The sequence below is a fragment of the Ambystoma mexicanum genome, chromosome 8 (genome assembly GCF_040938575.1).
Source record: "Ambystoma mexicanum isolate Mex_15411 chromosome 8, UKY_AmexF1_1, whole genome shotgun sequence".
Lineage (NCBI taxonomy): Eukaryota > Metazoa > Chordata > Amphibia > Caudata > Ambystomatidae > Ambystoma > Ambystoma mexicanum.
In genome coordinates, this window is record NC_090929.1 from 173,690,336 (window position 1) to 173,713,923 (window position 23,588).

At 44.2% G+C, this 23,588-nt stretch overlaps 1 protein-coding gene across 1 annotated transcript in view; it reads right to left on the reverse strand.

The window, feature by feature from the left end:
- The window catches only part of SNAPC4 (small nuclear RNA activating complex polypeptide 4), a 676,731-nt gene that overhangs the window by 23,781 nt on the left and 629,362 nt on the right, over positions 1–23,588 (reverse strand). Inside the window, exon 23 of the mRNA XM_069609574.1 lies at positions 16,480–16,608. Within this exon, the coding sequence (XP_069465675.1) occupies positions 16,495–16,608 (114 nt within the window). The 3' untranslated portion in view covers positions 16,480–16,494. The remainder of the gene's footprint in view (positions 1–16,479; positions 16,609–23,588) is intronic.

The window sequence follows — 23,588 nt, forward strand, 5'->3', positions numbered from 1 at the left end:
ACAGGTTTGAGTCTCATTCCCACGCTTAGAGACTGGTCTCCGGTTTGAAGCACGTTATAAAAGATTAACTAATGTTTCCGGATCACGAGGCCTGGAGTTGGACAACCCTGCAATTTCCTATATAATTGAAAACATGAAAAACAGATTTGATGTGCTTTTTAAGAGAAATCAATTGCAGGTCTAGATTCCCAAATCCCACACATTCAATGATTGTGTGCAAAATATCTTGCACACAGTGAAATGGGGCATTGCCAATCCTTTGGGATTTCCGCTGGTTTTGCAAATATCAAAACTGATGGAAAAACAGTCCCAGATTTCCGTTGTCCATTTATCAACACATTTCAGTGACTTTCAGATCACTTCCTCGCAGAAAAATGTGCAGCAGACCTTAAAATGTGGACAGGTTTGCTATGTTTTTTGAAAGACGGATCCAGTAGGTGATCTGCAAATCCTTAAAGCACAACCTATTGGTATCTAAAGTATTGCAGGGACCAACAGCTTGCAGATCATGGACTATATATTATATGATTATTCGTAATTCCCTTAAACCTAATTGTTCCGATGGGTTTTGCTTAGGGAACAGCAATCAAAAGGCCTGTGAGCAATAGAGAATCCATCCAGGGCGCAAGTATTACACTTGGATGTGCTTGTAGTAGAGTGGCTGCAGCTGTGAGTGCTATCCTCAATTGAACATAAAAAAGGTAGCAGACGCCCCTCTCTAGATAGAACACGGAAAGATAACCTGTTCTGTAGTTTTTTTCCACTATGAGAGTCCGCAGCCATCGCTTTTTGCTCACTGTACTTTTCACAAAGGAGGCATATCCATTTTATCCCGCCCACAAGGCCATTCCAGCACCGAAATGCCAGATAAACCTCCTTTGAACAAGAGTACCAACAGCAACCCCAGACACGTGTTTCAGCCTTGTTGGGCCTCATCAGTGAGGTGGAGCTGTACCTCTCTGAGTACAGTGAGCAAGGGGTCCACGTCTGGTTTCGCCCAGGTAACTTAGGGTGACCAACCCCAAGTTCCTTTCAAAAATACAAATAAGGTAGCAGGCGCCCCTTTCTAGATAGAACATGGCATGATAACCTGTTCTGTAGTTTTTTCCACTTTGAGAGTCCGCAGCCATCGCTTTTTGCTCACTGTACTTGTCACAAGGTACAGTGAGCAAAAACCAATGGCTGCAAACTCTCATAGTGGGAAAAAAAACACAGAACAGGTTATCATGCCATGTTCTTTCTGGAGAGGGGCACGTGCTACCTTTTTAGAACATTTTTTGCAAGGAACTTGGGGTTGGTCACCCTGAGTTACCTGGGGGAACCCAGACGTGGACTACCTGCTCACTGTGCTCAGAGAGGAACAACACCACCTCACTGATGAGGTCCAACAGGACTGGAACACGTGTATGGGGTTGCTGTTGGTACTCTTGTTCAGAAGGGAATTGCCATAGCATTTCGGTGCTGGATTGCCCATGTTGGCGGGACAAAGACTGATATGCAAATGGATATTTCCCATCTGTGAAAGGTACAGTGAGCAAAAAGCAATGGCTGTGACCTGTCATAGTGGGAAAAAACCATAGAACAGGTTATCATGCCATGTTCTTTCTGGAAAGGAGCGCCTGCTCCCTTTTTAGAAAATGGTCCTCAACTGAGTCTTATTCTGAAGAGAGTGACAGGGACCTTCCACAGTTTGCTTATGGTAACGCTCAAATACCTTTCCTGGGCAAGTACCTGTCATGTCCTAAGATTAGGTATAATTCTAGGAAAAACACAGAGCTGGCATAAAGTGTGGAAACAATCCTATGAAACATCCTTCAGTTTAGAGCACATCAACACTCAGCACTATGCTCAAGATGACTTCATCTGTGAACAATGCCAACATAGGAAAGGTTACAGGTCTCTAAGAATCCATTTACAAGACACCCAAAATGCAGGAAGGTAGAATAACGGTGCAACTGTGGCACCAGGTGTGTCAGAAACCTGAAGGTACTCTCACAAACAGTCCCAAGGGATCTTCTATTCAGGTGGCCAGAGAAGGGCCATCGCTTTTGGATCCGGACCCTGGGTGCGGAGAAGGGAGGATCACCTGAGTGGAGGGTCCTTGGGGATTGGGGAGGGAGTACCTGAGAGCGAGACTTGGTATCCCCCTTTTCCTAACACTGACCTATCCCACCGTTCCTCAGCCTTCATGGGTTATATACAATCCCAACCATATTTCCCCATTCACCCCTACTTGGTACTGAGACAACAAAGAGGGGACTAGGAGTAATGCACACTTCCTATGTGAAACACCACTCTAGTACTGGGACAAAGAAGAGGGGTATGCAGACATCCACTACGGAAGGTCAGGCATGTCCCAGTAATTGAATTTGTAATGGCCAGGCAATACCAGCCAACAACATACACCTGAGGTCCCTTAACAAGGCTCAGGGTTTATAAAAGATGGAGCCGCAAATCAGTTGAGGAGAGAGCTGCTTTGGTAGAAGGAGACCAGGAGGTCGAGAGACTGGCGACAATCCCAGAGAACCTGCAAGACCCGGAGCAAACGAGTCGCGTGGTGGGTGCAGGACCGGGGACCTGTGAAATTGAAGGAGGACAGCTGTAGCTGTCAGAGAACTACAAACCAGAACGTTCCGATCGCCGGCGTGTGCAGCGAAGTGCCCGGCGAGGAAGCAGAGTCAAGGCAGTCTGCATGCTAGCTGGCAAGAAGGTGACCGGGAGCAACAGGTACTATTGCGGTGGAGACACGAAAAGCCGGTGAGTGTCAGAGAACTCGGAAGCACAAGAGCGCTCCCAGGGAACCGCAAGCAAGTAGCGGTTCATGAACTGAGTAAATATATGCAATATTGAATATCGAACTGAACGAGAAATACTGTGTGAATGAAAAAACACAATAATGAATGCCGAACGGAAGGGAGAGTATGGTTTAAAGTGAAACCAAGGCACATGAAATACTGAATGAACATTGAAAAATATCCCGACCAGGAATGTCAGACTGAGTGAAAGTGGCATTGTGAAGAGAACTAAAGTAAATAAGCTGACACACCAATGTGAAAAAGACTTGAAAGTTACAGGAAAAGCAAGTAAAAAACCTGAAGCAGAAGAGGCTGTGACCTGTGATGAGTGGACCATGCAGTCTGACAACTGCATCTAGACCTGGGAGTTCCCCACTCTGAAGTTCACAGGCTTTACAAATCGAATCAAGGAGAAGCACAAGGTTCCTGGTTGCATGAGCTGTGATGGGTGGACCACGTGGTCCGACAACTGCGCCTAGACCAGCGAGCCCAAACTGGTGACAAGCAAATGACCTTGTGAATGAACTACGGAGAAATGGGAATTGATTGCTAAAGCAAACCAGAAGACGGTTAAGTGAACCTATTGTTTTTCTGCAAGGAATATTCAGCACGTGCAAGCTGTATAAGGGATGCAGTGCAATCTTGGGGAAGGGAACCCTGAGAACTGAAATAATTGAGAAACACTGTCTTGTGGAAGGGAACCTCAAGACCCCCTTTTGTGTGAATTGTGCTAGATTGAATTTAGGGAAGGTAACCCCAAGAAGTGGCAGAACATTGGTAAGGGAAGCAGGTATTGGAACTGTTTTGAAGTTGTGAATGAACATATGCTGAAAACAGCTGGAACATTACTTTAGAACACACACTGTTCTGTTGGCTAAGAAGAATCCCACACCATGTTTATTTCTTGATGTGAGGGCAAGCATAGGTTTTGACACAGACAGACTTTTTGATTTGGACTTACAGACACCGACGTCCCTTAGTTTTCATTAAGAAGGGAAATTCCCTCCATAGTTATAGGCAAGTTAGGCGTTACACCATCCTGATACTTCCTAAAGGTTTTGATATTGAACTTTACAATTGTTGTCTGTGTCATCTCTTGATACCATGCCTATCTCACAGGTGCCAGATGTGGAATGACGGACCATCTCTGCCACATGTGTGCCTGCCATACTAAGTCACAGCTGGAGTCCATTACCAGTTGAATGTTACTTGGATGCTAGGGTGTTTGTGGAGAGACAACACAAAGTCAATGCTCATTGGAGCCAGTGATTTTTCTTTTTTAAGTAGAGACTGAAAGCCCATTTTCTGCATGGCAAACTGTCCTACAATGCCATAGTTACACAACATGTGGCTATGCTACCTGCTCTTGTAAGGCTGTCAAGTGAATTAAACGGTTCAATGCTTTTGTTTCTTTTTCACTAACTTCCATGCCAAAAGATAAATGTTTAGGGCGTGTGGTAAAGTTTGGAAGGTATTTTTTTTTAAAACAATGAAATGCTTCAATAGTTTATGTGGATAAAGAGTGTGATTCTGGAGGGAATTAGAGACGGTTATCTTCTTTTTTTAGCTTCTGTTAGTTTGAACATTATTTGCTTTTCAATATAATGTATTAGTCTGCCAAAGATTTATTTTTATTTTTTAGCTTTTTTCATCCCATGTAAAAAGTAGGTTAATGGTAATCCAAGACACCTAAAGGTTCTGCCAAGAAAGCAGGAAGATCAAGAAAGTCCAGGATCCGCTATAGCCCGCCAGTGAGTGGGAAGAGCTCAGAGGAATCCCCACGGGGGATAATATTACAGAGATGCTATTCTAGTTTTTCGTCTTTACACCCCTCGTCTTTGTCCAACCTTGTAAATAAACCTGTACCATGTTAGAAATTTCCCGGGAATTATATCCCAGACTGAAAATGAAGCCACAATAATGAAGAGGTAAAAATAACACATTTTATATTGAAGGTGATGTAAACAGTAAAATAGAAAGACTTTTTAAATTAAGTAAAAATATTATTTTTCATTTATTCTTAAAAAGCTAGTTCTGTGCAAATATATATTAGTTTTAAAAATGTGTTTTTATCCTTATTGAATCACGAGTACCAAGGGAATCCTCCCACATTGTCCCCAGCTAAACCCACCACCCCCTTATGTGCCTTCCTTCCAGCTTTGAACAAATACTTTACAAATGGGGGAAATCCCATCAAACCTGCCAGGCCAATTTAGCCCTTCTCTACTTACTCTCCTACCTGGTCTGAACCATACTGACCGCAACAAGGAGTCTTTTCCTTTTTAGTTTGATCTATTTTATAATTTGTTTTTATTAAATAGTCAAGTTGGGATGTTTTTGCTTTCTACATTTTTACCCTGGTTATTTTCAGTAAAAGTCTTTTTTTAACCATTTAATTTTCAGTATTCTTCATTTTTCGAGGGTTATTTTTGCAGTGAACAAAAATAGCTTGTTAAACCAAACATCTAGCATTGTGCACTTTGTTGGAACCCCACAGCTTTGTAACAGATGGGGTTAGAAGTGAAATCTAGAAAGTCCAGCCTAAAAGCCTACTGAAGACTTCAAGTAGCCTAAAAGGTTAGTCTTACAACCTTCTGAAGCTGAGCATGGGCAAAGGCCCCTCTATTTGTTCTCTCTATGTCTAGAGATGGAATTCGAGGGCACTTGTCTATGCAATGTGCGCAACTGAGTAAAAAGTAAGCCATTTTATGGGCACACTCAATCACCCCCATATAATTATTTTTAACAAACAGGGCTACATGCTTCATTTTAAAGCACTTCTTCCAAATTCAGAGGCTGAAGACACAAAAGTTTCAATGATGGTTCTATAAAAGGGAGCTTATTAAACAAGGCTTCACATCTGCAGCAATGCCATCCTGTATTAATTCTGTGGAGAGAGAAACATATGTACACACAAAAGCATTCTGCACTCGACTCAAGAGCAACACAGAGGTTGCTCTTCTCTAATGTATTGCATGGGGTCTTTCCTTTCTCTTGCAGTGCAATCATTTGAATGTTCCCCATCACCTCAACCTGCCTAAAAATAAAGAAATGGGAGACCCCACAGGGAGAAACGTTCTTTAAAAATGAAATGGCATGGGTGCCCCTGAAGTTCATAGGGGCACCACTCAGGCTGTGCCATGTTCTGTAACGGGGGTCTCTCTTGCACAATGCATAGTAAAGAATTCAGCAATCAGCAAGTCGCAAAGTTGCTAGGGACTCTCATCTCAGAAAACATCAGGAGTCCCCAAGCCTGATCCTTGGGAGCCCCAGCCACGCCATGCTTTCTGGATTACCGGGAATTCCGCCAATAACTCCCATTTAGAATAACTATTTTCAAACATATTTTGCTTAGCTATCGTAAAAACAGGATGTGGATTTGGTGAGCACAGGAATACATTGTGATACTGACAAACTCAGCACAGAACATGAAAGATAATGGCTGTGCATCGACACCCTGGAGAAAAAACATATGCCAAAAACTTCATTTACCATCTTTCATTTTTAAAATGATTAGACACTGTGAGACATAAGGAGCAGTGAAGAAATCATGCAGAGCACATCAACATTTTCTTTGCAGTATACTTTGAACCATCACAGGGCGGGGTCGCTATGGGAATCCTCATAAGGAGGACGATGGACACATATTTTATGATTTGGCATCACTTGTGGATACAAGAATTATTGATACAAGACCATCTTGGTGACCGTGTACCTAAGAGAATACTACTGTCAAACATGGGATTAACATGCACCAGGCCAGCCTCTGGAGTGAAAATTGGGGAACGGATGTGGAAGTGTAAAGTGTAGACACCTCCAGGTTAGCCCAAGGTCTTTCCTGGGAATTACCGCGACCCCACAATGTTTTGTAGGGAACCACTTCTCTTTTCTATCAAATGTCCTCCAATGTCAAGGAACTGTGCTATAATGAGGAAGATGGACGTGTTAAACGAAGACAGGCTGGGCTATTGAAACCAGTGTGTACACACTCGCCATCTTGCCTGCTGTGCTGAATTTCAACCTTTAATCCCAGCACAGAGTTAAGATTTCCAAGTGATGCATTCTGCCCGCCGCCAAGCTTCTTTCTGCAGAGAGCATTGCAATGTGCAAGGCAATGCACCTGCTAAAATGATAAAGGAGGCAATCGGTCTCTGCCATAGACTGATAACCATAAAAGCAAGGACCTGAAATTGTTCATACCCCCAACCCATTCGAGAAACAAAAACAATATATGGAGCGTCAATATCCAATTGTTGAGCATTGGAATCGGATCAGAACATCACAGCAACATGCATATTCAATTGCGGAGAAAGACATATGTTTCGCAATTCACCTTCATACTGTAGGCAGGATTACACAGCTCTCCATCCACAACGTATCAGTGACCAAAAAAAGAATGCCCCCATTGAAGGAATGCTGACTGACCAAAAGGAATTCCAGATATGCAAAGAGTGAGTGAAGATTTCACTAGGCTGCAATGTGGTGACGTCCCTTGCATTGCTATGCAATGTGAACGGAAGTAAGCAGGATACTTGGCTACTCCTCTTCCTTTGAAGAGGGAATAGGTTGGTTTTCTGTGTAGCTCACACCCAGAAGCGGAAACACAATCTGTGCCAAACTAAGACAAGCGAGGACCATATTTGCATTACTATTATTTAGTGAAAGATAATACTAAACCTTTACACAATCACCCTCGCCTTACGGGGTGACGGGGTGACGTAAGCAGTGCCAAACCAGGGTGAAGCTGGAAGCAATGAGCCTTGCTGAACTGCTGGACCCCGGTAACGCATATTCCAGGTAATTACAATAGCAAAGAAGAGGTGGACATTCCGACAGTACACATTCAGCATCCAGAACGTAACTGTGGTAGGATAGCAACACTGTCCAGGGATCATTTCCCATGTGTAACCACATTAAGACTTTTGATGGATTTTTCTGAAGTTGCTCATGGGCCTCAAAAAAAGGACCAAAAAGTGTCAATCTATTTTAGTTGGATGCATGGTCATTATCTCCATTTTAGTGTGGTTGGATATTAAATAGTTTTGACCCAAGGTCAGGGTAATCCAGAATTGTCGACACAATGGAATCTTTTGTGTAGTAATGATGCTATAGAATAATTTTACTCTTGAGGGGAATGTCTTCCTATGGTAACTCGGTTGGACTGAAATCTCTCATGAGGTCTCTAGTCAACCAGCTGTTTCTATTCCTGGTAAAGGGTCGTGTGTGCCATATATGCTGCAACAGGAAGGTTTAAAACCTTGCTATACTCTTGCCCTCTGCTTGTAGTATGCATAGATGCCCCCCACAGAGATATTGTGCTATTTTTCAGAAAGATTAAATTGCCATTAAGTTCTCTGTTTCCTGTGCAGCCCCGTTTCCCCTCCTTTCCTGTTTCCTGGATTCGTTTCCTGGATTCTGCCTCGTAACAATTCCTTGCAACCATCTTCTCAGCTGTTTACATGGTAATGACCTAGCATTCTTCACAACCTGAATACATCTTGCGTTTCCATTCTAGTTAGTTCCTCGGCTTTAGGACTTGAACTCTCTGGACAACGCAGTCCTGCTGACGCTCCCACACCTGTATACCATACTTGGACCTGAGGATTCTTGTGTTTCTGTCCTAGTCTGCACCTTTGTTCTGCCCATGCTCCGAGTTTGTTTTTGCATCCTCGTATGGTAATGTGTGATGATTCACTAGGCGTCGTCACTGCTCCCCAGGTGGGAGCTCCTTCTGGTGAGGTTAGGCCGATACCCAATAGTCCTCCTAGGGGTGGTTTAATGCGGGAGGAAGTCATGTGCAAGTTACTCCCCTCCTGGGGATAAGGACGACCATCTGGGTAAAAGTCAGCACAACAACTGTCAGAAACCTCAAAGGGTCCTCACATCTACTCCCCTTGGGTCCTCTTCTCAGGTGGCCAGGGAAAGGCCATCACTCTTGGATCCCAACCCTGGGGGTGGAGTAGTGAGGGAGGATCAAATGGGTGTAGGGACCCAGGGGATTGAGAATCAAATGTCTTCAAGCGAGACGCGGTATTCTGCATTTCCCTTTCAGGAAGAACCCTCTATCCCAGAGGCGGTTCTGGGGCATTGCTATCCCTGTCCCACTGACCAGGAAAAGGCCCAGAGATATTGCTACTCTAGAAGCATCAGAAAAAGGGGAAAAAAGAGAGGGGTCAAGGGTGAAACAGGCGAGACACGGTAGCCCCCCTTTCCTATTGAGGACCAACATAATACTCGCCTGGCATTTATAGGCTATTTACCTCTGACAATACAATACTGAGACGAGGAAGAGTAATGAACACTAAAGCCTAATTTTGCCACTCTAGTACTGGGACGAGGAAGATGCCTGCAGAGTGTTTTAAAGGTCAGGCATGTACCTTTAAAACTATGGTCAGGCAAATCCAATTGAGAGTCCACACCTGCAACCTATCAAGGGTCCATGTGTTAAAATTGCGGCAAATATGGCAGTGAACACAAAATATCGCGGCATTAAGGCTGTGGTTTTGCAATCCATGTTAAGGATGCAGGGGACACCCCCGCAACCCCTGGAACCATTATACCATTTAAGGGGAGCGGGGAACACCCCTGCAATCCCCGCCCCCCTTAAATGGTGTAATGGGATACACCTTTATCGCGACAAAACACCGCATTTTTGATGCAATTTTTTGTAAAGGTGACATTTTTGCTGCAATGTTATCACTGCATACCCCTATCAAGTGGTTGCAGGTGTATAAAGGAAGAGCAGAGGAACAGCAAGGGGAGAAACTGGGTGGCCTGTGTGTGAGAGACCAGCAGGGGACCCTTCTTGTGAGGAGGCAGCCATGGTGGGTCCGGAGGAACAGCCAGGACAGAGTGAGTCCGGTTGTTAGGCTGCCACAGGTGTGGGAGCCTCCGTGGTTGAAACACAGCAGCTCAATTAAGAATACTGAATATCGAACTGAATTAAATTTTATGTGCAAAAGCTAATAGCTGGTGAAAGTCAAAAGGGAAAGTGACCGTTTGCAAGCAGCCTACAGAAAAGAGTGGGGAACACAACGCCACCTTAAAGTGAACTTTATGAATGGATACAAAGTGGCAAGGCCAACGACTGGCATAAGACGTGTAACACATAATGGCAAAGCCAAGAGGCTAACCAGGAGAAGCCAGGAGAGTGTGAACCTGCACATCAATCCAGGAGGCCAACAAGGAGAAGTTAAGTGAATGTGGATCTGTACACAGGGGTAAGTACAGAAGAACCTGTGTAGGCTGGAGAGCTTAGTGTTCCTGGTTGCGAGACCTGTGATGGGCGGACCGTGTGGTCTGACAACTGCGCTTAGACCAGAGAGCCCTGAATTGTAAAAGCCAAATACATTGTGAAATAAGCTACGAAGGAGCACTGTGAGTAAACTGGTAATGCAATCCAGAAGGATGGTCAAGTTGACCTAGATTTGTGTTGAACTTTGAAAGACTGAAACCAGTACAAGTTGCTATGTTGAAGTCTTGGGGAAGGTAACCCTGAGACTGGATGAACTGCAAATACTGTCTGAAGGACACAGCCTCAAGACCCCCTTTTCGTTTGAACTGTGTTGCATTGAACTTGGGGAAGGGAACCCAGAGCATTGTGTGGAACTATTTTGCCTTGAACCTGGGAAAGGTAATCTTGAAACATTTGTGGAACTGTCTTGAACTTGGGGAAGGACAGCTGAAGAAGAAGCTAAGAGCTGGAAAAAGCTCACAACTTTGTGTTGATCACCATTTCTTTTATTTTTGACATTCGTACACATTGTTTAGCTTTAGATGTGAGGGCAAGGATAGGTTTTGGACACAGACATGCTTTTAAGTTGAACTCTTTGACTCAGACTGTCCTTAGTTTCGTTCAGGAGGTAGGGAAATCCCACCTTAGCACAGGGCAAGATAGGCCTTGAACCATCCTGGCATTTGATTTAATAAACCCTTTGAGTTCGAACTTTGAATCCGTTGTCTGTGTCTTGCTTCATGATGCCTTCACACACCCCAAACCTAATCCTCTCAAGCCTGTTGCCACCTATGCACCAACCTCCCCTTCACAGCACTTATATTTGTTATTGTAACATTATACCAGTTATTTCTACTGAGACAATGAAGATTGCTAACAATACAGATAGTATGACTAACTCCAGTACTGCCATGAAAAAGATCACACAAAGCATGAAGATTACCAGCAAGGACGGTACTAAGATGAGGTGGACACCAGTTGCCATGAAGAACGGTACAGAGAAGGTACAGGAACCGTATAGACTTCCGCATGGGAGCCATCCTGAGAAATACATAAAAACTGACAAAGGACTTTGAGCAAGGGAGCCGTAGACCAGCGCGAATGATAGTCCAGCCCGGGACGTTCAAAGGAGATGCAGAGGATGCAGTGAGAAAGCTGAGAGAAGACCACTCCCAAAGGCAAGAGACCAAAGACAGGAGTTCTTTGAACGGTGTTGTGGAGCAAGTCAAGGATGTGACTGGAGCCTGGCAGATGGTGGCGTGAGCTCTGGGAGGTGGATCGAGCAGTCCAGTAACAGTGCCTACACTGTCGGTGAAGAGACCAGGAAGAAAGTAGGCTGAGCGAGAGCAGCAGAGGCCAGAGACGCCCATGCAGCCCGGCGAGAGGAGGCAAGCACCCAGGAAAAGCCGGCCCAGAGTCCCGAAGGCAACAAAGGCAACAAACACATCACATGGACCGGTAGGGGCTTGGAAGTGCGGGAGAGCGATAAACCGCACAGACATAATGATAAGAAGCATCTTCCCTATGGCAGTAATTGGGGAGAGAGTCAACCAAGTGGGCCTTTTGAGAAGGGAAGGGAAGGGAACCAAGGGTCTGGGACCCGAATTGAGGTGAAACCTACACTGATAAGAGTCATCTTCCTTGTGGAAGTACTTGGCAGAGGAGTAAACCAAGTGGGCCTAATGAAAGAAAAATAGAAACCAGGGTCGGGGACCCAAACCAAAGTAACCGATATAAGCATATAAGTCCTCCTCCTCGTGGCAGTACTTGGCAGAAGAGTGAACCAAGTGGGGCTGACAAGGGGGAGTGAATAGGGTTTGCAACCCAAATAAGGACAAGGTAAATATCGGAGGAAGGAGCCCTCCAAACAGCGGTAGATAAAAAACCACCGACAGGCTACGGAGAGCCTGGAACTGTTGGGAAAGTAACATAAGAAGACAGGGCAGGGTAGCCATTCACCCTGATCTTAACTGGAATTTTCTGTTGAAACTAACATCCAGGGGAAGGGAGTCATTCGCAATGGACACAAGTGGAACTTTATTGCAACCATTATCCAGGGAAAGGGAGCCATTCCCCCTGGATCCAGCGTGAACATTACCAGAGAAGCCAGGGGAAGAGAGCAATTCCTCTAACGACAGCTGGAACTGTGTGTAAACCATTTCCAGGGGAAGGAAGTCATTCCCCCTGTACAGATTAGAGTCCAGAATAAACCATCTTTTAAGACACCAGCAGAAGATAGTAATTCACCTGTTAGAGAACTTTACTTTTGATTCATACTTTTTATTTATAGTGTAAGGGGCAGAGGTAAGGTTTTGACTAAGGACAGTTCTTTTTCAGTTCCAGACATTCTGACAGACCCTTTAGTTTTTAGTTTGAGGCATGGGGAAACCCTTCTTAGAGTTAGGGATAGCTAGGTTTTTGAATTCAATAAAAGTCTTTGCCAACCACCATGACACCTCCTGGCCAGTTGCCTTCTTCTGCACCCTTACATACGGTTGTCAGTCAGGTGTGGGATGTTGACTCAATTGGTACAAGTTGAGGAACTCCACAAGGTATATGGCGAGAGCAGGAAGATATTTACCACCAATAGGCCACTTAGGAATAAAACCCAGTTTTAAAAGACCATCTATCAGATATCCTTTAAATACACCCTTCACTTCCTCCCAACCAGATAGCTCAGACAGTGGGGTGACCCTAAAGAGTGTATCTAAGAAAAGCGAGGAAGATTAGAAGTTGAACCACCACTGATAAAAAGCTCTGATCCACCATCCAACTAGTCAAGGAGCCTGAGTGAGTACTCAAGCAGGCCAAAAGAGAGTCCGAAAGGAGGAACCCCAGTGGAGATACCAAGCTCTACTTCTAATAGAGAGAAGAGCTATAACCAATCCCTGAAATTCCCTTATTCACCTTCACCAGACCTGCCGGAGGAGCAGGATATCAGCCTCAGATAACTCCTTAAGTCCAACAGAAAAGAAAGAAGGGAAAAGAAAGATAAGTCACACAAGAAGGAGACCCACAGATGTTCCCAGTTAGTTTCCCAATTTGACCATGATGAATCCCCTTGAGGCATTATTGGACCGTCTGGTCAGCCAACAAATCCAGGCCAATATAAAATCCCAGGAGGACCAGTTTTACCACATGGGATTCTTCAGCCCTATTATGAAGGGGAGGACCTAGGACATTTATTCCTATATTTTGAGAGACTCACACAACAGTTTCACTAGAGTGAAGAGATAAAAACGTTTATCTTGCTCCTACTATTAAGGGATCAACTCCAGGCATTCTATCGAACCCTTAATCCCCTGGGAACTAAATCCTTTGATGATATAAAACAAGGCGTTTCACAAAGAGTAGGACAAAGGGAAAGATTTTACCGACATACGTTTCAGGAGATTAAACTAAACCCTGCTGAAATGCTTTCAGAACTAGGGGCTAAAATACAAAGTAACCTGTCGCAGTGGTTGGGCAAGAAGACTCTGCCAGAAGTAATAGAGGCATTGGCACTAGAAGAACTAATTAATGGCCTTCCCCCTTCTTTACAACAAGCAGTCTTACAACTTAGCAAGCCCACACTAAATAGAGCGACTAAAACTGCCCTAGCCCATGCAGAAGCAGCCAAACAATTTAGAGCCCTACATAAAGGGGATGAGGGACAAAAGGATGTAAAAATAACCCCTAGAAACCTACCGCTAAAAGAATTGAGACCATCTTCCAAAGAAAAAGCTCCTGAAAATCTGAATACAATTCTTAAAACTGGAAGTAAGGCTATAGAAGCGAGAAGAACGGAAACATACCACCGTCAGGGAAAGAGGAGTATCCAAAACAGAGGAGGGGAGATCCCTTACAGGATGTTCCATTTACATGCTTCTCATGTCGGGAAAAGGGACACTGGGCTAGACAATGTCCTAAAAATCGAAAGGAAGAACCTATGGAAATAGGTTGGATGGTTGGAGAACAGAGGGAAGAACCAGGGCTAGAAGAAGAGAAAGCGATGGCGACTTTGAGTAACTGTCTCTGTCTCTCAGACCCATTTAAAATGCACAAATGCATCTTAGTCAACAAAATATCTGCTGCACTGTTAGTTGACTCCAGGAGTAAACAGATAGCAGTGAGGGCTGACCTTATATACCCTGACCAAATATTGTGAGGAAAGCCTATACAGATCACCTGTGTTCATTTAGATCAGGAAAAAGATACTTGCCCTATTACACCTAGGAAGAAGACAGGTTTAAAACCAGTGCCCTTATCTGGACATGCAATAAAGATCTCGGTAGTGACCCTAGATTGGGTCGACAAAACCCCGAGCTCAGGGTAAATTCATCAGATGGGGAAGTAAGCAGCATAAGGGGATGAGTATGTGACGATTCACTAAGCGTCGTCACTTCTCTCCAGGGGGGAGCCCCACCTCATGAGGCTAGAGAGGTGAGGCTGCTACCCAATATTCCCCCTAGAGATGGTTTAATGAGGCAGGACCTCATGGGGAGGGACTCCCATCCTGGGGATAAGGACAACCATCTCAGTACAAATAGACACAACACCCCAAACCTAACCCTCTCAAGCCTGTTATCACCTTTCCACCAATCTCCCCTTGATAGCACTTCTATTTGTTATTGTAACATTATACCAGTTATTTCTACTGAGACAAAGAAGATTGCTAACAATACAGATAGTATGACTAACTCCAGTACTGACACAAACAAGATCACCCAAAGTATGAAGATTACCAGTAAGGCCGGCCGTGAGGCGAGGTGGCCGCAAAGAGTCATGAAGAATGGCACAGAGACGATATAGGAACGGTATAGATTTCCACGGGGCAGTTGTCCTGAGAAATACATAAACACTGACAAAGGACTTTGAGTAAGAGAGCCACAGACCAGCACAAATAACAGTCCCGTCTGTTAAATTCAAAGGAAACACGGAGGATGTGGTGGGAAAGCCGAGTGCAGTACGCTCCCAAAGGCCAGAGGCCAACGACAGGGGTCCTGAATGGAATCTGGCAGACTGTGGCACGACTTCTGGGGGGTGGACCGAGCGGTCCAGTAATGGCACTTACACCATCAGTGAAAAGACCAGGAAGAAGGTACGCAAAGCCAGAGTAGCAGAAGCCAGAGACACCCGCACAGCCCACAAATAAGATCCAAGCACCCAGGAAGAACTGACCCAGAACAGAATCCCGGAGGCAACAAAGGTAACGGGCATGTCATGGGGACTGATAGGAGTATGGAGGTGCAGGAATAATGATAAGAAACATCTTCTTCATGGCAGTACTTGGGGAGAGTCTCAACCAAGTGGGCCTAGTGAGAAGGGAAGAGAACAAAGGGTCTGGGAACCGAAAAAAGGTAAATTCTATAATAATAAGAAGCATCTTCCTGATGGCAGTACTTGGGAAGCGAGTCAACCAAGTGGGCCTAGTGAAAAGGGAAGAGACCTAAGTTTCTAGGACCCGAACCAAGGTGAAACGTACACCGATACGAGTCATGTTCCTCGTAGCAGTACTTGGTAGTGGAGTGAACCAGGTGGGCCCACTGAAAGAAGAATAGAAACCAGGATCTGGGACCCAAACCAAAGTAACTGTTAAAAGGATATAAGTCATCCTCCTTGTGGCTGTACTTGACAGAAGAGTGAACCAAGTGGGCCTGACAAGAAAAAATGGTGGTGGGCGGAGCAACTGAGTGGGGGGGCCTGGTCACGGGACCAGCAGCCGACTCAAAGCTGTCTGCGTGGAGCTGGCCTAGGATCCTTAAGTCTCTACTTAGGTCTGAAAAACATCAAGAATAGGAAAGAGGTGGAGGATGGTCAGAGCAAAGAAAAGGACAATGGTATATCAGATCCCTAGAAAGCAAAGAAGATGGTGGGAATAGGGTGAACCCTAGGTTTGACTTGGGTGACCCTGGAAAGAGTGGATACATGAGCACATGGCTCAGCAATGAGGAGATGCAGGTGAAGAGAGTGTGCAGCGAGGAGAATGAGAAGGGAGCTGAGCACTTTCCACTAGGTAGGAGCCTGGCTTCAAGGAGGAGAGAACAAGAGAACTGGTGAACCAAAGGACCAGCACCCCAGGAAAAGGAGGTGATGAAAGGTTTAGTAGGAAAGCAGTGGCAGTGCAAGGGTGATCTCCTTGGCACAAATCTGGTAAGCAAGCAATACTTCAAATTTTAGAGAAGAGAAGGTGAGCTACCAAGGGGAGATACCCACCATACTCAAGCCATTTAAAGACACTGCCAAGAAAGCAGGACGTTTGAGAGTGAATGATGACCCGAAAAATCCCCATGGGAGAAGGTCTGAGAAACATTGTAGTTTAAGCATTCATCTTTACATCCAATTTTTATTGTGCATTTTGTGGGTACGGATAAGCACTTCAATTAAACTTCTAGCAAGGCAGTTTGTCCCTCAACTTCTTTTTAGATATTCATGTGCAAAACATGTATCATCCCAGGGAGAATTACTTACCCATGCTTCACTTTCTTACAGTCTTTTACTTAAACGAGCACTTCTCCTCGTCTGTACTGTGGTGGTTTCAGCAATGCTCACAGAACTTTCAGGGGCTGCCGGGTTACAGGATTCTTCACTGCACATGTCCTAACCAAACAGAAGAAAATAGAAGAGGCAGTGTCAAGCATGTAATGGGCGTCAGACGAGTTTTTCCCTAGAACGTGTTACTCCATTTGTGATAGTTGTAATGTTAGAGGTTTTTGTAAGCAAGACTGCAAATGATAAGCTATGCTGCAGCATGCAAGCCATGTGGGACTGCCTTGTAACCACTATTTTAACATCTGCTCAATACTGAACTGTTTTTAAGGGAAAGCATGCCTTTAATTGCTGGTACTAGTTTTAGTAGGTGGGTGTTTGTGAATATTGACCATCACAGTTTCTTGACATGCTATTATTACATTTCTGCAACATGAGTCTTCAAATTAGATTGTTTCACAAAACTCAAAATGGCATTTGCTTTACTTACTTACACCCAACCTACATATCCTCTCACCATTCCACAGACCTGGAGGAAATGGAGGAGGCATGGGAGTTGGTGAAGGGGCAATGGGAAGACAATGACCTACCTGTAATACATCTGTGACCTAAACTGTATACATGTTTAATCTTTCACCATAACATATGGGGTATATATACATCATATGGCACAACCAATCTCGAAATAGAATGGCTATGTGATTGTCCGGTTCTACAGCATCATGAACTTTCCACTTGGACCATATTTGCCGTTTTAGATTATTGTTACCAGCTTCTTTACACAAGTATTTAAATTATTTGGTCAGCATATGTAGCATGGTAAATTTTTCAATTTACCATGCTACATATGCTGACCAAATAATTTAAATACTTGTGTAAAGAAGCTGGTAACAATAACAAGCCAGCTTTTCAGTAACAATCAGGGAATGCATATTTATCTTGCCATTGATCCTGCCAGCTACATTGCATGAAATGTTTCAATTTCCTGTAAGCATTATCAGAACCTTCATCAAAATGGCTAACATATTTGGCACTTTATAATATGCAAACTCTTATGTGACTACTACTATAATAGTAGTGACATTTGTGGTATTCCGATGGGGAATTGAAATACTGCATGCAATGTAGATGGAATGAGGGAATTTAGAGGCTTGAATCCCTTCAAATATTACACATCTCTAACACAATGCACCTTTCTGGATGCACTGAAATTGGGACAGATTCTGTCATTGCTCAGAAACCTACACTTTTTAGAGGACCGTGTGAACTACGAACCCATCGTGCATCTACCTTTCCACAGCAAAGTGAGTGAGAGGACAGTCACCATACAATTGCATAAAAAGACAATCTGATAAAGGACTACCAATATAGTGTCCGACCCCGATGAAGCAAAGAAACTGCTGCCATCAAAGTTATTGATGACGTGCAACACATCCTAGATAAAGCGGACCACTGATTACTCATCCTCCTCTACCTCTCTGCTGCCTTTCATACCATTGACCATGAAGCCCTCTTCGACATCCTTGGAACCGCATGGACCTCAACGGAACAGTCATTCTGTGGTTCTCCTCATACATTTTCAACTGAGAGCAATTTGTCCAGATGGGCCTAAAATGATCCCAGTGCAATTCAATAACCTGCAGAGTTCCACAAGGCTCCATCCATACTGTCCTCGGTCATTGTCAGCTCCTACATGGAACTTCTGGGGGAACTGCGCACCAACACAGATATCAAGATATGTCAATTTGTAGATGACACACAGTTTTACCTAAAGATCAACTGCATCTATGACATCCATCAACTCAAGCACTGTCAGTCCCTCACCCAAGCCTGGATGTAAAGCCCCTACTTGAAGATCAACCCTCCAAAGACAGAATTCACTCTCCTAGGAAGCCCCCATACCCTTAGCATGCCCCGGTGTAGAATTGGCTGACTGTCATGAAGCTCAACTTATTCACGCCTCAACTCAGTGCCTCAGTGCAACATTTCTCAGCTTCACTCTTGACTGTGACCATTCATTCAAACCACACATCACCAAGAAAACCAAAGCAGCATGGTATCAGGTCGCACTCCTCCGCCAAGTCGAGCCTTTCATCCTTGCCGAGTTTCAGAACAATTATCCAAGCACTGTTCATCTCCCTGTCCCATCCCAGCATGCAGCATCACACCTCATCACAGAACTTAGAAAGTTCCACCACATCCTCAAAGAGCTGCACTGCCTACCCATTCAAGCATGCATCATGTTAAGACTGGCTGCATCACCTACAAAGCAGTCAGAATCAAAACATCTCTCTACGGACTACGGTAGATGCGTTATTTACAAATGCCAAATAACATAGCAAACGTGTGTCTTGATAGGACACACATGTTTAAATACTTCTTTAAACACACTAATTGTAAACATTTTGACCCTCTTCTATAGGTGGCAAGTGGAACATGTTGACCACCCATCCACCGAAAATAGAGTAAACACCCTTTCCCCTATGGTAAATGTAGACGGATGGATAAGTGCAGGCAAAATCATTACTAAAATGATGTTCTTGCATGTCAAAGGTAGGGAAGAGAGGGACTAGTGGGGAGGGGGATTCGGTGTGAGGTGGGTCTTGGGAGAAGAAAAGGCTTGTTATGGCACTGTATTCATGTCTGGGCGATGAACTGGTTACACACGTGATTATAATGAATTGAGAAATAATTAATGCAATTTTACTGAAAAAAAAGAAAATACTGATTTTTTTATTTTTATTTGGGGGGTCCCCTCCAAATCCCCCATTTACCCTTGCTTCTAGCCCCACCCCAAACCACCTCCCACACCTTTTAACCCCTTACCTCTACCCCCTATATATATATATATATATAGCCTTCAGTGTTTTGTTCATTAAAACTGCATTTGTTATTTCCTATTCGATACACTCACTGCATACCGATGGCTGTTTTGTCCTTTGTTGTTCATGTTATGCCGAATAGACAGTAAGCCGTTGCCGTTAAGAGATATGGAGTATGCACTCTTCATGTTAAATACAACTGTGGGATCATCTGCAGTAAGCTGTTCTTAAATGGGGGGCCTCTCTCTCTAAGATAGGCACCACTGTTCTTCATTGGCCTTTTCCTTGGGCTTGCCCCTTTGTTGGTGCTGCTGGCTGCTGACTGTCCTGTTGTCCACCCACCCCTCTGTGGCAGTTGTGTCCATTATTACAGTCCATAACTGTAGCAACATCATGCAGGCTGGCTGCGCCAGGGTGCGCGCAGGGCCTGCATGAGTGCCTAACTTACCTTCCAACGCATTGTTATTTATGAAAATGTATTCTAGCAGTGCCACGCAGGCGTGGGTCATCCGATTCATGAACTGTAAATAGCTGGCCTGGGATGCAGAGACACATGTCTGGTGCACAGCTTTGTGGCTTGTTGTGTGACTGACAGGCAGTTAAAATAATAGATTTGCTAAAAAAAACCTCCTTATATAATCAAACTGAGTCTTAGACAATATGTTCTAGAGCTGCACCCTGGCAAACACTCCACAAATGAAGCACTGGCATTACACTTGCTCTGCATTTCATAGCGATGTATTAGAAGTGTATTTCGTGTGCCTCCTCACTTAGAGTTCGATACATTTATGCATGCAGGCCACACATGCTCACCACAGCCACCCTCCTGTGTTATCGTAGTCTGACGTGATTGCGTTAATTTTGAATGCCCTGCTGGCAAAAAAACAGAGCAAACTCCTCCTCTGGTGACTTTGCGGCCGCCGGAGCAAAAAGTACTGCACGCAATTACGCCATAACGTGTTGCCATGGAAATGCAGAAGACCTCAAATAGATGTCAACACAGCATTTCACAATTTCAGCTTTATTCTCAACGGGTGTGTCTTGATAGTTCTATTTTAGAGTAATTTAACACTTTACCAGATCACTTTGTACAATTTGTTGAACATCTGCCACATCATTCAGAGTAAATATTATACATTAGGTATCTTACTGATGCATCAAGTTGTTTTTCGGAGGAATGCATATTCACATCCCTAGACATCTTTTTCTTTTGTTGTTTTTTTTATTTAAAATGTTTTTAATACACGTGGTGCTTTAACATTCTATCCAAAACATAATTTGAATTAAACATTGTCTAAGCATATATACCAAACAACTCTTCACAAATCAAATTCAAATTCTTAGTAGCCGTTATCAATTTTCAAGTCCCTTCTTGAAATAAAATATAATGATATGATATGACATTTATAACAAGTGTTTCAAGGCGTGACGAGGCAAGGGAGCGGGACAGAGGGAAGATAGAGACCACGATCTTACTAGGCCAGCTGACACTGAGATTGCGCAAGTGCACGGGAGGAGGGGAAGGGGACAAGTGCGAGGGGGAAGGAGGAGGAGAAGTGCAGTACATAGGATAACAGTAAATAAGAAGTGCAGTCAGCTGGTGGCAGGTGCAAGGGTAAGTGCAGACATCTGGTCGCAAGTGCTTGTAGGGGGCTGTAGGGATACAGACACAGCCCCAGAGTGCAAGGGTTGCCGGGAGGGGGGAGGGGCGGGGGGGCAGTGCAGGTGTGCAAGGGAAGGGGACCTGAGCCCGAGAACAAAAGCACAAGTATAATAATAAATCAAAAGCACAAGTACAATATTATTATATTGTTTTGGAAAACAAAGAATAAAAAGAAAATAAAGTAAAACTAAGTTCAAAAACCTCTGCTCTCGCTGCCTGTAAAACACCCTCTAATTGTTCAAAAATGCACATCAAGAGTTTCACCAAGACTAATATAAGGGAGAGGTGGGACGTTGTCAGCAGCCTGTGCCACATGTCGACCCCCATAATCCCTGCCAATGAGGTCATAAGTGGTCCCAGAAATAGTACCCTCTTATCCGACACCAAGTGATTCTGTTGCTGTACCGCATAGTCTACACAGTCTGATCTCTGGCAGAATGCCCCACTTAGAACGTACTACTTCTAGTGTTGGAAGACAATTGAGTCTAACCTTCAAGTACCATTCTCGAAATCTAGCTGAAGGACATTTCGTAAGATATAATCTCGTCTGTCTATTTCATAGCCCTTATATATTCTTAATCTGTCTAGATCTTGGGGGTCTGTTATATTATCCCATCTTTTATTCCTGTCCTTTAACATACTATTGGACACAGGTGCTTGCAGATCAAGCACCTCCATGAATCTGTTACACTTTCTCTTACATTTAACCAGGAAAAAGATTCCTCCTTTTTGAAATATAAGTATGCAGAAAGTTGTCTATGAGTTGGGCCCACCACGACACCATACCCAACTCGAGTCTGATCAAACTCACAGGAACTACCCTTGGCAGACCCAGAACTCTTTTCAATAACCTTCCCTCCATAATACCAAAGAACTTCCTACCCATACAGGGCCATAGCAGAAATGGGCCGGTATAATTCGATGACTGGAAGAAGGAAGAATTCACATAGGGTTAATTTTGACTCTCCTACCAAGTGAGACACGAGCCACAACCTTTCCTTTCATCCTACTTTCTTCAACTCTCCTTTTCATTTTGAAGGCCACAGGAAACCCCAAGTATTGTAGAGAATCAACCTTTGTGAGTGGGAGTTATTTATTCTCCATGTGTAGCAGGGTAGACCCTCTCTGGAGCAGATGGAGACGATTAGTCCTCTCTGCCCAAGATCTCAATTCCCTAAGAAGTATGGAGGCAAAGACCTTGGAAGTCGTGTCAATGAGGGAGATTGGTTGATAGCTCCATGGGGATGCCCTGTCTCCCTTTTTAAAAATGGGAATCAGAATGGAACTATGCCATGACTCGGGACAGTTGCCCGTTCGAGCAACCTGCCTAAATAAAGTTAGCAGAATATCCACCCAAAGGTGAGGATTATTTTTCATGATGGCATTAGTAACACCATCTGGGCCACTCGCCCTGGAGTTATTGAAATGGCTGATAATAAGTTAGAGACCTTCTTTCTCAAACCTGACGTCCCACCTCCTTTGGGCGCCGGCCGATTTCACATTAGTCTGTTGTCCCGATCGCTCGCTAAATAAAAGTTTATAGAAGGCTACCCAATCTTCCTCGGCCGCAGCTGAGGATTGCAGAACAGATTGCAGTTTACTCTTTTGCTTTAGGATCCACTAAATTCCCTGTGCGTCCTTTTTGACCAATTTCCATAACATGGCCTGATTATTGTGAGTGTATTTTTGAACCCTGTGGTATCTCCTCCATAATCTGTATTTCTGCTGGGTGAGCGTAGTGATATTTTTCTCCTGAGCCTTGCCCTTTCACGCTGATCTTTTTATGATTCTAATATCTCTGGCTAACAGGCGCGTCCTCTCGCTCACCTCTTTATCGTATTTGTGGACATGGCCTTCTATGCATGGTTTAACAGTACCTCCCTGAGCAGGTCCCCCACAATTCCCAGTCTGTCCAACAGATTTCTGAAAGCATGCGGAATGCAAGCCCTTAATCTATCATCAGGGGTTAAAACCTCCCACCACCGTGTCAGCTTCTCATTAATCAGTCCCACGTTATAACTTTTCTGGGTCAGTCTCCCTCCTTCAACCCCCATAAAAAGATCTCTAGCACCCATGGATTCAATATGCTGCCTAGGAGATGATATCATCAGCTTCAAAAAGAGAAGGTCATGATCACTGTGGTTAGTTTGCACAATTTGCATATCGTGCATAGCCTTGCAAGATATATTCCTAGTCAAGATATAATCAATAATTGCGGAGGAGAATGCATTAGCCCAGGTCGGGGTATCTTTTAACCTACCATCCCACAATAAGTTGGATTGAGTAAAATGCCACCTTGCAAGAAACTGTGACCATTCCTTCCCTATGTTGACTCTACTGGATACTCCATTGGCCCCACCTTCAGTTATCCTGGCATCTGGCTCCCCTGCCTCATCCTGAATGACCCTGCAAATATAGTTGAAATCCCCTCCTAGAACAATTAGGCCTCCTTCAAATTCTTTCTCCCACTCCAGTATGACATTTTCTATTTGATCGGCCACTCTTTGAAAAACACTACGTGGATTGAAGTAGATGTTAATTGGGGAGGGGCGCTCGAGAGCCAGAGCAAGATGGCGGCTAGAGGATGAAGCTCTCAGGAAGGCGGG